Here is a 14546-nt window from a genome sequence, read left to right as displayed (position 1 = left end):
TATGACTTGGCTGAATGTATACTCATGATTCTTTTTAGCTCACCTGTCACATAGTGACAAGGTGAGCTTTTGTGATCAGCCTTCATCCGTCGTCAGTCCGTGCGTGCGTGCGTGCGTCCGTCAACAATTTCTTGTCTGCACGATAGTGGTTTCATTTATGATTTTATTTTAACCAAACTTGCACACAACTTGTATCACCATAAGATCACGGTTCCTTTTTTTGAACTGGCCAGATCCCATTATGGGTTCCAGAGTTATGGCCCCTGAAGGGCCAAAATTAGCTATTTTGACCTTGTCTGCATAATAGCAGCTTTATTTATGATTTGATTTTTACTAAACTTGCACACAACTTGTATCACCATAAGATCTTGGTTCCTTTCTGGAACTGGCCAGATTCCATGATGGGTTCCAGAGTTATGGCCCCTGAAAGGGCCAAAATTAGCTATTTTGACCTTGTCTGCACAATAGCTACTTCATTTATGATTTTTTTTAACCAAACTTGCACACAACTTGTATCACCATAAGATCTTGGTTCCTTTCTTGAACTGGCCAGATTCCTTTATGGGTTCCGGAGTTATGGCCCCTGATAGGGCCAGAATTAGCTATTTTGACCTTGATGCACAATAGCAACCTCATTTATGATTTGAATTTAATCAAACTTGCACAAAACTTGTGTCACCATAAGATCTTGGTTCCTTCTTGAACTGGCCAGATCCCTTAATGGGTTCTAGAGTTATGGCCCCTGAAAGGGCCAAAATAAGCTATTTTGTTATCAAAATGGATTTATATCAGTAAGTACTTTTAGGACTCATTTGAAATTTCATTATTGCCTTTAGTTGGACTGAGACAGTCAGGAAAGGTAACTATGTACTGATTTTATGTTAAATTACCTCCCTTTATTTCAAATTAAAATGGGTATATCTCCATAACTAATGAAGATACTGATTGGAAATTTCATTTATGCTATCTGATTGACTTGGACAGTCGTTGAAGATACATTGACTGAATTTATAACAAATTACCTCCCTTTATTTTTTATGTAAATGAATATACCTAGCATCTTCTAATGAGATTGGTTTGAAATGTTATTTATGTCTTCCATGGTAAGAAATAGTCATGTTAGATAACTATTGATTGAACGTTTATCAATATGAATACTTTTCTAATACATTGTTAATTACCTCCCCTGATTTCAATAAAATGGATTTATCTCAGTAAGTATTTAAAGGACTCATTTGAAATTTCATTGTTGTCATTAGTTGGATTGAAACAATCAGGGTAGATAACTATGGACTGATTTTATTTCAAATTACTTCCCTTTATTTCAAATTAAAATGGATGTATCTTGGTAACCAGTGAAGGTCCTAGGACGATTTGAAATGTCATTTATGCCATCAGATTGTCTCGGACAATCAGGGTAGATAACTTTTGACTGAAAATATGACAAATTACCTCCCTTTATTTCATTTAAATAAATACACCTCGGCAGAATCTAATGAGATTGGTTTTAAATGTTATTTAAGTCTTCCAGGGTAAGAAATAGTCATGCTAGTACAGAAATGCAGCATTTGAGCGTAGGATACTCAAACTTGATATTGAAATTGGCCCTGACTAGTACGTGACCCATAGGTCAAAAGGGACTGTTACAACAAAATGTTTATCCTGATGATATTTTATGTGTATGCCTATGTGATCTTTGTCAAAACTTGATCTTATCATTTAGAGCAATGGTACTCAGGTGAGCGATATAGGGCCATCATGGCCCTCTTGTAATACTAAACTTATTCCTGAGATCTCTCAGCATATCGCATGGAACAAATTCATTGATGTCGTCATACATGGACTATAAAATATACTTAAAAACGTCAATGCTTCCACCCAGTAGCATCAACCCTTTCACTGTCCATAACAGGGGCGGGGGTTATAGCTGTCTTTCAGACTGGCTTCATATTATTTTCCTACATTTTTGCATAATTTATTCCTACTTTTCTCCTACTTTTTTCTAACGGCTGGAAAGCCTGTCTATAAATGGTCATTGAGGGCTTATGTGCGGAGCAATCAGCTTTTGGTGTCCCCCGCCTTTTTCAAAGATAAAAGGGGGACATAAAAATGGGCTGCATCCTTCCATCCGTCCTTCCGTCACACTTCATGTCCAGTTCATAACATCCATGAAGAGATTTTGAAATAACTTGGCATAAATGTTCCCCATAATAAGACAACGCGTCATGCGCAAGACCCAGACCCCTAGCTCCAAGGTCACACTTAGAGGTCAAAGGTTAACAGGGTCTGTTTCATGTCCAGTCCATAACTCTGCCATTCATTAAGGGATTTTCAAATTATTTGGCATAATTGTTCCCCATAATGAGACGATGTGTCCTGCGCAAGACCCAGATCCCAAGCTCCAAGGTCAAGGTCACACTTAGAGGTTAAAGGTTAGCAGGGTCTGTTTCGTGTCCGGTCCATAACTCTGCCATTCATCAAGGGATTTTAAAATTACTTGGCACAAATGTTCCCCATAATGGGACGACATGTCATGCGCAAGACCCAGACCCCTTGCTCCAAGGTCAATGTATTAGCATTTGAAAGCATTCACCAATTATAGATTTCCAGACATTTTCAAACTTCAGAATGTCTTCATGAATTATATGATATATAGTTATGATTTACATACATTGTTAATATGTTTCCCTATTACCTAGTATAAGATATTATATTGGCATGCAGTATGTTTTGTGAAAAATGTCCCTAGGCAATTTTTTGTTGATAAGACTTATTTTCATGGTTTGTATTTTTTGTAAATATTAAAACAGCCAGAACTCTAGGAAAACAGTTGTTATATGAGACAAAAATGCCTTGTAATGACTCAGCAATTACTGTCTGCAATTACAGGGCCCCTCCAATTATTGGTTACCTGCCATTTGAAGTTCTGGGAACGTCGGGTTACGACTACTACCATCCAGACGATCTTGATGGAGTTACAGTCTCACATGAACAGTGTAAGTAATAGATAATATAACATACTTGTTTATGTTCCCTGTTAAGTTACAATGGTACCAGAAACGTCAATATTTTTTCATACATTGACCCCTGAATTTCATATCGGGTGGGTGATGTAATTTTAATGTGTGTCGTTGCATAAATTCTGTTACTAAGTTCATTATTGTCAGTCTTTTTCAGGCTGTTGGACAAAGTCATAATATTTACATAACATTTATATGTGTAGATATGTATGTAATAAAAAGGTTATTATCTTTGCATCGGGAAATATGCACTCATTCTTTAGCAGAAGAATATTGCTCTCCCAAAGTCGTGAAATATTTCCGCTGCAGTACTTGTGCATATTTCCCGATACAGAGCTAATAACCTATAAATATTCAACCTGTATTAATTTGAGCCGTGCCATGAGAAAACCAACATAGTGGGTTTGCGACCAGCATGGATCCAGACCAGCCTGCGCATCCGCGCAGTCTGGTCAGGCTCCATGCTGTTCGCTTTTAAAGCCTACTGAAATTGGAGAAACTGTTAGCGAACAGCATGGATCCTGACCAGACTGCGCGGATGCGCAGGCTGGTCTGGATCCATGCTGGTCGCACACCCACTATGTTGGTTTTCTCATGGCACGGCTCATTTTTATGCCCCTTTTGAAGAAGCTGGGGTATATTGATTTGCTCATGTTGGTCTGCCAGTCTGTTTGTTGGTAGACAATTCTGTTTTCAGTCAGTAAGTAGGAGATTGCTTTGGTCCGCAGTGGTCAAACTTCACTCAATGACTCCTATTCTATTGGGAGTCATGAGATCAAAGATCAGTGTCACAGTGAGTTTGAGATTGAAAACGGTTTCTGATCGATAACTTGAGGAACCTTGAGCCTTTGACTGTCATATGCTGATTGCCAGCGATCAGTATATGACCAAAATTGTTTTGGGGATCAGTTGTGCAGAGGTTAAGGTCATAGTGACCTTGCAACTATAAATGGTCAAAGTCACAAAGGTCAAAGAATTTTTATCATTTGTCTCTTCCAGTCTTTAACTTTTGTACACTTGTATGGATATTCAAATAACTTGGCATGAACATTCTCTATTCACCAAGAAAATGTGTCATATGCAAGCTCGCTTTATGACATACAAAATTTAAATCTATTTTTCACATATTCAAAATGCTTTTAACAGGCTTAATCATTATTTTTGGCACTCTTCTTTTTTCAGTCTCAACTTAATTTCACTGTCTTTGATTAAATCCGAGTTATTTTGATTAAGAAGCATTTATTACCAGCCTTTTTTAAACCTAAGCACATTGAGGTAACACATTTTGGCATTTTTTAGGTCAAAGTTCAAGTTTACAGTGATGATTTCAGACTGAACACTATTTCCAGTCACTGACTGGAGAATCCAGCAATCTGCTTGTGACCATTTCTTACGGTCAGTCAATACATGACCTCTAATTTAGGGGTAAATAAGTGAAAAGTCATGGTGACCTTGAGACTAAACAAGTTTCCAATCAATAACTGGAGAATGCTGGGACCTACATTGGATGATTGCCTGTGGTCAGTAGATAACCCCTAAATTTTTACCAGGAGATCAAAGGTCATAATATGCTTGAGACTGGAAATTACAAACCTTGAAACCTTTGACAGGCAATCATTAATAGCGTTAGTGAAGTTTTTTGTCATATACAAATTTTACAGTGATGAAGACAGGAGAGGGGACATCTTGCTACTACAGGTTCTTGACCAAGGGTCAGCAGTGGATCTGGCTGAAGACACGTTTCTATATCACTTACCATCAGTGGAATTCTAAACCAGAGTTCATCAACTGCACCAATACTGTTGTCAGGTAAAATGATTGTATTTTTATTAGCTCACCTGAACTTTGTTAAGAATGATCTATTAGTATAGACAGGGAGTCAGTGGCGCAGTGGTTAGGAGGTTGGGACTTCAAGCCAGCAGTCCGGGTTTGATCCCTGGTCGCGGCTGATATCCTGACATTTTACTTAAACATTTTCTTCTCCGAAAGTATGGTCAGAATTACACCAAATTTGGTCAGTAGCGTTTTGGCATGCACCTTTATCAAGTTTGTTCAAATGGTTCACCTTGGCCCCTTTTAAGGGCCATTAGAGCTAAAAATGAAAATACCTTTAAACAACTTCTTCTGATGAACTGCTCAGTGGATCTTCATGAAACTTGGTCAGTAGCATGATTATAAGGTCCTCTCCAAAAAAAATTTCTAATGGAGGTACTTGGCCCCTTTTATGGGCCGCTAGAACCAAAAAATAGAAATACCTTTAAACAATCTTGAGTTTTATCTCTTCTCCTGAATTGCTTGATGGAACATAGTTAAACTTGGTCTGTAGCATCATTATAAGGTCTTCTTTGAAATTAATTCAAATGGAGGTACATTTACTTGGCCCATTTAGGGGCTACTATAGCTAAAAATAGTAATACCTTTATAGTAATATCTTTAAATGGCTTTTTCTCATGAACTGCTTGATGGATCTTTATCAAACTTCGTCAGTAGCATCAATCAAAGGTCTTATGCCAAATGTATTCATCTGGGGGTGAACTTTGTCCATTTAAGGGGACACCAGAGCCAGAAATAGAAAATCATTTAAACAACTTCTTATCATCAAGCTTGTTCAAATGTTTATACATTTTAAGGCTGTCGTAGCAAAATATAGAGAAAAAAATTTAAGTAACTTTTATTTTAATGAACTGTTCACCAATCTTGGTCAAAAGTAACGTCATGTGGTAGAGGTCTTCTTCAATTTATCAGCTTGTGCCCATTTAGGTCTCTTGTATTAAATTTTCTTATTTTCATATGAAATCATGAATTCTAACTGACCTGTCAGAGAGTTGCTTTTCTCATTTGGTGAAAGCAAAAAAAAATTTGATTCTCCTCAACACTTTTTTTTTTTTTTTTACTGTTTATTTTAAGACTCCAGAAGTCAACAGACAATTAACACTTTTAACGGTACTACTCAGTTTATTTATGCATTACAGTACCTAACAACAACAACATCAGTTATCAGACAGAAAGACTATCCTTAGTAAGTGGCAGATATGGCCATGTGAAATGATATGCTGGATAAATGTTTCATCAAGTATAAACCCCCAGGCTACATCCAATAGTAAAACTGCCGTCCAGTAAGCAAGCAAGCATATGTATTGTTTCACATCCTCGAGTTTCAAAATTTTTAATGGAAAACCATTTATTTCATAGTGACACTAGGAATTATGCTAGATTGTTTCTATTTACCTATTTTACAAAACCTAGTTCACAACCCTACCATCTGCATCATAAAACAGACATACGGTATAAATATTACATTACAAAAACATTTAACCATATCGCGGACGCATAAAATTACATGTATAGTCAATGGATAATGCCAGAACTTCACCACAGTTCCACCTGTACACAGACATTAGATCGATCAGCAGATCGATCAGAACCGTTCACACAGTGCAAGTGGACGATTCCTCATAAACACTGAAATTTAAATATTTATACAGTCAAGGATAGAATCGACCACAGAGAGCAGTTGATAAATTATATTTACCATAACATACGTATACTCGTGACATATACAATAAACTGACCTACCGACATGATAACGAGTACGTCCACTTAATAACACTATTGAAAATACTAATAAAGATATATTAGCACGTGAATATTGGCATTGGGCTACCCAGAATCTGTGTCCTTAAAGGAGCACCCAAAGTGAAGCCATGAGCCGCAACTCGCTGAAAATTTAGACTTATGTTTAACTCATCAACCAAACCACACTTGCCTGCTCAAGCAAAAATTATCACACGACTAGATAAGAATTACCTCATATGATTTAAGGAAATTACACACTGAATTTAATAAAAATCTCATGAATTAAAGATATGTATACATAAGTATTCAATATTCACACAGTTCATCAGTTCATATACTTCAGGCACATGTATAGCTTGAACTAACAGTTTATATTCTCAACAGATATATAGTCCAAACCAGCACTTCAGTGACATACAATACAAGCACCATTCGGAACAACAGTTCATATTTGTCTAACGCATAAACTGAACCCACAGGTCATATTTCAGTCCACTAGTCTTTGTCAATATTTCATAGAGTTTAAGCAATAATCTGGACCAACGCACAGTTTGTACTTCAAGCACTTTGCAAAAATTGACTGCATCTGCTCAGATCTGTAGTATTAGCGATTGATGTCAACCATACTTGTACATAAGATGTATTACTGTAAGATCTAGGTCAAGTTTGATAACAAGCCAGTTTTGAATATTATCGCCAGAGTTATGACCTTTGAATTCATTTTGAATTAAGAAAGATTGTCAGGTGAGGTGTTGATTATATTAGATGTAGCAGAAATACAACACATTATTATACAAACATGAAATCTAAGCATATTTCCGCTTAACATATTTTATTGACTATATAACCCCAGTGATGGACCCCACAGAGATACAGCATAGTTTATCACAACATTGCAACGTGTGGGAAAGTCAAGATTTTAGTAAAGCTAGTAAAATAATTCAGTTTTATTTGTCACAAGTTTTAATTCTTACAAATTCAAGGTCACAAATTGAGTTAAGATCAATCTGTTCTTTGTATTTTGAGAACAACTTTAAAACTTAAATCACGGTATTGACTTTGAACTGCAAAATTTATATAGATGGTCGGTGCAGAGTTGATTTGACGAGTGCAACAATCAAAGTAGCTTGTACACTTTAATACTTTGTACCTGAAGATGAACCAGGTCATTAGTTCAAAGGTCAAGGTGAAATTGCCCCTTCAGCGTTTTTCAAATTGATAGAGTTGCATGTTTACGTCACAAACACAGGCCCGCCCGCTTAGCTCAGTAGGTAAGAGCGTTGGTCTACGGATCGCGGGGTCGCGAGTTCGATCCTCGGGCGAGGCGTTTGTTCTCCGTGACTATTTGATAAACGACATTATGTCTGAAATCATTAGTCCTCCACCTCTGATAATTCATGTGGGGAAGTTGGCAGTTACTTGCGGAGAACAGGTTTGTACTGGTACAGAATCCAGGAACACTGATTAGGTTAACTGCCCGCCGTTACATGACTGAAATACTGTTGAAAAACGGCGTTAAACCCAAAACAAACAAACAAACAAACAAACGTCACAAAAACTGTGAAGCTGAAGCAATTTTTGGAATACTCTTGACAGGTTAACCCCGCCTCATCCACAATAAATTATTTATTCACCTTGTTGTGAAACTTTTTTTCTTTATCTTGTGATCACACAAAGCGCGCGCTCTGACTTTATCTTTGAAGTATCGCCATACTTACAGACATTGTAAAGTGCAATAAGGTGATAATCATTGGATATGTTTTAAAAGTAGAATAGAATATTTCAACTACGTTCAAATGAAAACAGCGTTTTTTGTTTGTTATGACAATTATTATCGACGAAATTTCCAACCAAGGAAGGTATACAGTGTTTTATAGAAAGGTATCATTGAACCTTCAAGCTACGTAACACTTGTAGATCTAATTGTCATATCCATAAAATCTGATTTATTTGATATTCAGACTTTTGCAGAGTCTTGCGTAGCTTAACTATTGCAAATCTCACTCCATTATAGATCCAGTTTTTTTTTTGTTTTTTTTTGCGGGGGTTTACGTGTAGGCCCTATGTGAATTTATCTACTAGATCTATTTATTTGAAGTCGTTAAAACACTATTTCAGTTATTTACATACTGGCAGTTGATAAGCCTCGTCTTCCTTCATGGAAAGAACCAGCTATAGAATCACATAAGTCAAAATAATTCGATATTTAGTTTGTTTTATATTTGTGACAGTCACTCTAAAACTTTAAAGGACCAAAATAATTTAGGATAAATAACAGTACACAGTCATTTCAAGTTAGCTTGCATATTATGTGTAATGTCAATCGTGTTAAAGGGAATTATGATAACTTTTACATAAATTAATGAGGAATTGAATCCCTTTTGATTAGTCTAAATAATGAGACCTCGGGAAGGCCGATTTTACATTTTGATATTTTACGTTGTCTATGTAAAGGGGATATCGATTAGTCAAAAAATAAACGATATTAAACTATTGAGTACAATTATTTGGACTTCCTTTTGATACATGTAAGTTTTATTTGAATTTATCGCATATTTGCAACAAAATCATTTAAAGCCAAATCTAGCGATGACAATTTCTTTCAAGTGGAGAAAAGTTTCCTAGGATCGCGTCAGATTAGTTAGATTAAGACTCATGTATTCCGTAAGAAATTGCGGACTTTCTCCAACAAAAGAGGCATGGTCGGTTCCGGGATTCGAACTTAGGCCCTTCAATCAATGATGAGCGAATCCAACAACTCGAGTCAGGCACGTTATATAATTATAGTGAAAACTTAATACGAGATACATTATTTAAAAGTAAATTCTGCAGCAAAAGGTACTGAAATTTAGGCAGAAAAACGTGTAATGTATAAGAGGGTGTCCTTTTTTCACATCCACGCTACCTAAATGTAGTGTGCATTGTGGCAAGATTCAGAAGATTAGATCTGATACATCTGTTACAATCCGGTTAAACACCCGTTCCAGCAGTATTTATGAGTATTTAAATCATCATTTCTCGGTGATACAACCAATGTAAACAAGTTCATTCAGTATTTTTACTCGTATCGGAAAGGCGGAGTTACCTGTATAGACGAGATCCAAAACTAGCTTCAGCATCGCTGCTTTTGTGACGTAAAGGTACAAGTCTATCGATTTAAGAAAAGACAAAAGGGCAATTTGATCTGCAAACAGTAGTATATATGCACTTTACATGAAAGTCACCACAAAATAAAAACTATGCGTATCTATAGATAAATGGCATAAACCAATCAGTCAAGGTAGAAAAGACACAGTTTTTATATTGAAAATGTGCTTGAGGACGAATTAAAACTAATGAATGATGAAAAACCAAGTTGAAACACAAGGACAATACTTTCCACAGGTCCATGAATATTCAGGGGGCCTCCTTCAATTTACACCATAACAAGAGCGTAAAGTATCGTAGGGTTTCATGAAAGGAACTTATTTGAAAACTCTTGCTTTCATAGGTAATTGTATATATTAAGTACAGACAGTATGTCTTTTCAGTACAATGGAGAATTTTGTAGCTAGGAAATGGCTGATAATTTTTTACCTAGTGCACAATCACTACAAGTGGATTCTGAAAACAGTTTATGACTTTATATGATAGAGTTACGCTTAAACCGGTGCTAGTGGGCATGAGGGGTGTTGTTATTTCTTTATGTCACATGGAAACTCTATTAAACCAAGTCTGCTGTGTTTTTGTTGGTTATGTTCTATGCTTCCAACGGAACTTCTATTAGTGTATAAGATATGGTAGAACTAACTAAAATACCAGTCCTTAACTAGATTAGGTGACTAAACACATTAAAATTAATATCAGAACAAAGTCAGTCAGAGCTATTAATCAGTGGGGTGGAGGAAAAAAGTATAATTTGAAAAAAATTGAAACATAGGATCAGTTTGAATATATGTTAGACATATTTATTTGACCAAAACTGGATGATAAAATGAAAGTTATTCCGAGCCTTAATGGTTTTAATGAAAGTTGACTGAAAACATAATACTTCAAAATGAAATTATTAACTGCTGCTTATATAAGGCAGAACCTTTCTTTACCATCCCCATTAGATACATTCATAGTAGGTACTTCCAGTTTTTTCATAAAGGTCAGAAAAATTAATTCACATGTTTAATGAAAGGGTTGGCAAATGTTGAATCTCAGTGTTTGTCACAAGTTTACTGTACAGCCAATTTTGTTGACAGTACGTATCTGATATTTTCCACATGTTTGGTTGTGGGAGTGAAATAAAGCCATTACATAAATTTGATAATACACTATAAGTGTGATAAAGCTTTGACATTGACATTGTTTTAGTATAGGAGACGTTGGTCCAATTCACTTGGTCTGTTACAGGTAAAGAAAGAAGAATTTTTGATGTTTCAGCAGGAAAAGCTAACATGTGATAAAAAGAATATTACATTTGTGTCTTTCCACATTGAATTTATTAAACTCGTTGAATAAAATTGATAAAATGCTCAACAGAGCCTCGCATTTTATTTTCAATTTGTTTAATACATTCAATATGAAAAGACACTCATGTAATATCCTCTATGTATAAACAGTACACCCTGCAAGATCAGACTTACCGTCAAAACAAGTTGTATTTCTTGGGCTTCTTCTGAGCTCAGAAACAGTGACAGTTAGACTTTAACAAAGTTAAAATGCCTGTTAAGACAGTTTACAACACAACTGAAAATTTGTGGCAACTTTACCGGTAGTGGACTGTGCACCTTTGTGAAAAAGAATCAGAGTGTCATAAAAAATTAAGATGTGATTCAGAAATCAAGCAGTAACTGAGGCATGAAAACTACAGTGTACTGATCTGAAAAGTTACTACAGCTGAACCCCTCTCAACCGAATGGCCTCTAGACCAGACTAAATGTTCAGTTTAGAAGGGTTTTGTCTGTGGAATATATGCTACATTACATAAATAGTTATACAATTACCGAACAGCCTGATTCATTTTAAAGCTTTATGTATGAAAAAAACCAATAAAGTTTTTATAGACATATGCTACCAAGTTGAGTAAATTCTGGTACTCCTGATAAAAAAGAAGTGCCAAAATTCATATTGCCATCAGAATTATTTGGTTTATAGGATTATTTTGCATTTAAGAAAAAGAGGTCTGGACTATTGAAAAATGGTTCTGATTTAGGAATAGAGGGGTTCCGGTTTACAGGATATTTTTCTAATGAAATAATTCAAATAATACAAAATTCATTCAGTTTCGAGGGCTGTCCAGTAGGAGAGGTTTCACCACATTAATGTTCATAATTAATATGAAAGAAGCATGATGTTCAAATGTGGAAAAATATTGCTTAGTTTCAATATTTTTAAATCTAGATTTTCATATAGAATTGACTTTAAAATCTCTGTGGGGTCCAACAAGGGAGTTATACAGTTGATAAAATGAATCGATTAAACAAGACTTACCTTGCCAATGTCAACTTGGGGCTCTTTCGCATTCACCCCTTGATATGTTCTTACTGTTTTCATCATGTTGTTATAGTCGGTTCAAAAGCTCTTCAGAGCTTATGTGATAATGTTGCTTTCTTGCTGACTTTAAATAAAACTTATCTTATCTTATCTTACCTTGAAAGAAGGTATGTTGCAATTCGATCTACGTTTTGTCAACCATAAACATCCTTGGGAATCACACACCTGCCCAGTGTCCCACTCATATACTTAAACTTTGATTCTGTATTCATGTAGTGGATCCTTGTGACAAATTTGGTTTTGTTTACAAGCACCTACTATCTAGCTCTAAATACTGACTTGATGCTGTGATAAGCTCCTCTGTATCTCTGTATCATACCAAAGGAAGCTTGCAATTGACAATATCTCGATCAGAATTAAACGTCCTTTCTATGGAAGGATTAACATATCCATTATAGGTGTATTTGTAATGTTTAAACAAGAACCTTTTAATGTCCATTGTCTTGGGTCTTGACTTACCTTAACCACAGCTATTCATTTGAACCTTCACCTGAATGAAGCAGCCACTTAAGCAGTCAGTCTATTAACCTCCAAGATTGAAATTTTTCTAGTTTCAAATTAAGCAGTCACCTGCCTTTAGCAGTCAGATTGTGTTGCTCCCTTTGCTGGCTGCTTAATTCAGGTTTTACTGTGTATAGAGGACATTATGTAGTTCTGTACTTGTGAAGAATGTATATTAAATATTTTCACTATGAAATTACCTGCTATATTTCACTGTTAAATTTTAGTAATCATTGAAAAACTTGAAATAAAAAAAAAGTATAAAAGTACACCTTAAAGAGGGTCTAGTGTGTTGCTGTACCCATATTCTTCAGGTATAAATAGTTTCTTTCCCTTATAGTTATGCAGATGTACGAGGTCAGAAGAGAAAAGACCTTGGAATTGCAGAGGAAGACACATCAAATGTTGAAATTGCGCCGGCACAGTCTATATTAAGTCAGTCTCCAGGATCAGTAACATCAGCTGGAAGATCAGGTTCAAGTAATAAATTTTTAAAATATTAAGTGAATGAATGTCGTAAAAGGTGTTTATCAAGTTAATTTAGAACGTTGGTAAAAAGAAAATATATGGAAGATGCATGCAGTCTCTATGTATAGTAGCAGTTTGGTATATGTAAACATATAGAAGGAAGATATTATCTCTGTCCAGTTGCTTCTGGAAAAATCTGTTATGCTACAGCTGTAATATCGGACATCCTTGTGACGTTTAATTTTCATTTAAACTGTAAATTTTTCCCATAAATGTAATAAAAATCAGTGAAATATTAAAATTTATCTGATGCCAACATGTTTCCAATTTTACTTAAATTTTAGAACAATTCTACCATAAAATTTAGCCCATTTTTATGAAATTGGATTTTAGACTTAAGTAAATATCCTTTCAAGTACAATTAAGTATTGAGTTTTGAATTATTTAAACTTTAATGTTACAGTATGTTCTGTGTCAGAGAAGGAAGGCAGCGACAATTTCCAGCCAACATCAACATCGCAGGTTCGGTCTCGGACAGTGTCGCAACAGTTACAGCAGTTCCTACACCGCCACCTTCAGCAGCAACAGCAGCAGCAACAGCAGCTGCAACAGTCACAGACCAGTATGACTACTTGTACAGTACAGTCACAAGCCACACACCCGACATCATCCACTACGTCTTATTCCACACTCCCTCTACAGCAACTGTTATATGGCCGCCCCCAGCGTCATGAGAAAACAGACACCCAACACATGAGAATCTTGCCATGTCCATCCACGTCAAATATTTCTGACCAACAAACAAGATTACAGGTAAAACATTTTAGAGAAATATTCCTTGGCTGAATGAAATATGCCGGTTACTTCTTTTCCTTTTTATACGCCTGAAGGGACGTATTATGTTATACTCCTGGTGTCCGTTTGTCTGTCTGTCTGTCCATCAGTTAGCAATTGCATGTCCGCTCTGTAACTCTTGAACCCCTTGAAGGATTTCAAAGAAACTTGACACAAATGTTCACCACATCGAGACGACGTGCAGAGCGAATGTTCTGGATGTGTCACTTTAAGGTCAAGGTCACACTTAGGGGTCAAAGGTCTTCGCTCTGTAACTCTGAACTCCTTCAAAGATTTTGAAGAAACTTGACACAAATATGTTTTGGATGTCTCGCTTCAAGGTCAAGGTCACACTTAGGGGTCAAAGGTCATATGAGTGTGTTTCGTGTCTGCTCTTTTATTCTTGACCCCCTTGAAAGATTTCAAAGAACTTGACACAAATGTTCACCACATCGAGATGATGTGCAGAGCGCATGTTCTGGAAGACTTGCTTCAAGGTTAAGGTCACACTTAGGGGTCAATGGTCATATGAGTGTGAATCGTGTCCGCTCTGTTACTCTTGAACTGCTTGAAGTATTGTAAAGAAACTTGGCACAAATGTTCATCACATCGAGACGACGTTCA

The 14546-nt window shown here is 36.0% G+C and overlaps 1 protein-coding gene across 2 annotated transcripts in view; it reads left to right on the top strand.

The window, feature by feature from the left end:
• LOC123557338 (circadian locomoter output cycles protein kaput-like) overlaps positions 1-14546 on the top strand; it is a 52094-nt gene that overhangs the window by 18880 nt on the left and 18668 nt on the right. Inside the window, exons 9-12 of one of the 2 annotated variants that reach the window (XM_045348756.2) lie at positions 2890-2996; positions 4682-4829; positions 12961-13094; positions 13552-13901. In XM_045348756.2, the coding sequence (XP_045204691.2) occupies positions 2890-2996; positions 4682-4829; positions 12961-13094; positions 13552-13901 (739 nt within the window). Of the gene's footprint in view, positions 1-2889; positions 2997-4681; positions 4830-12960; positions 13101-13551; positions 13902-14546 lie in introns of both variants that reach the window. The other variant, XM_045348755.2, reaches the window with a different exon arrangement.

Source organism: Mercenaria mercenaria, chromosome 5 (genome assembly GCF_021730395.1).
Source record: "Mercenaria mercenaria strain notata chromosome 5, MADL_Memer_1, whole genome shotgun sequence".
Taxonomy (NCBI): Eukaryota; Metazoa; Mollusca; class Bivalvia; order Venerida; family Veneridae; genus Mercenaria; species Mercenaria mercenaria.
The sequence above is the reverse complement of the archived record's forward strand: the minus strand, read 5'-3'. Positions and strand labels throughout refer to the sequence as shown.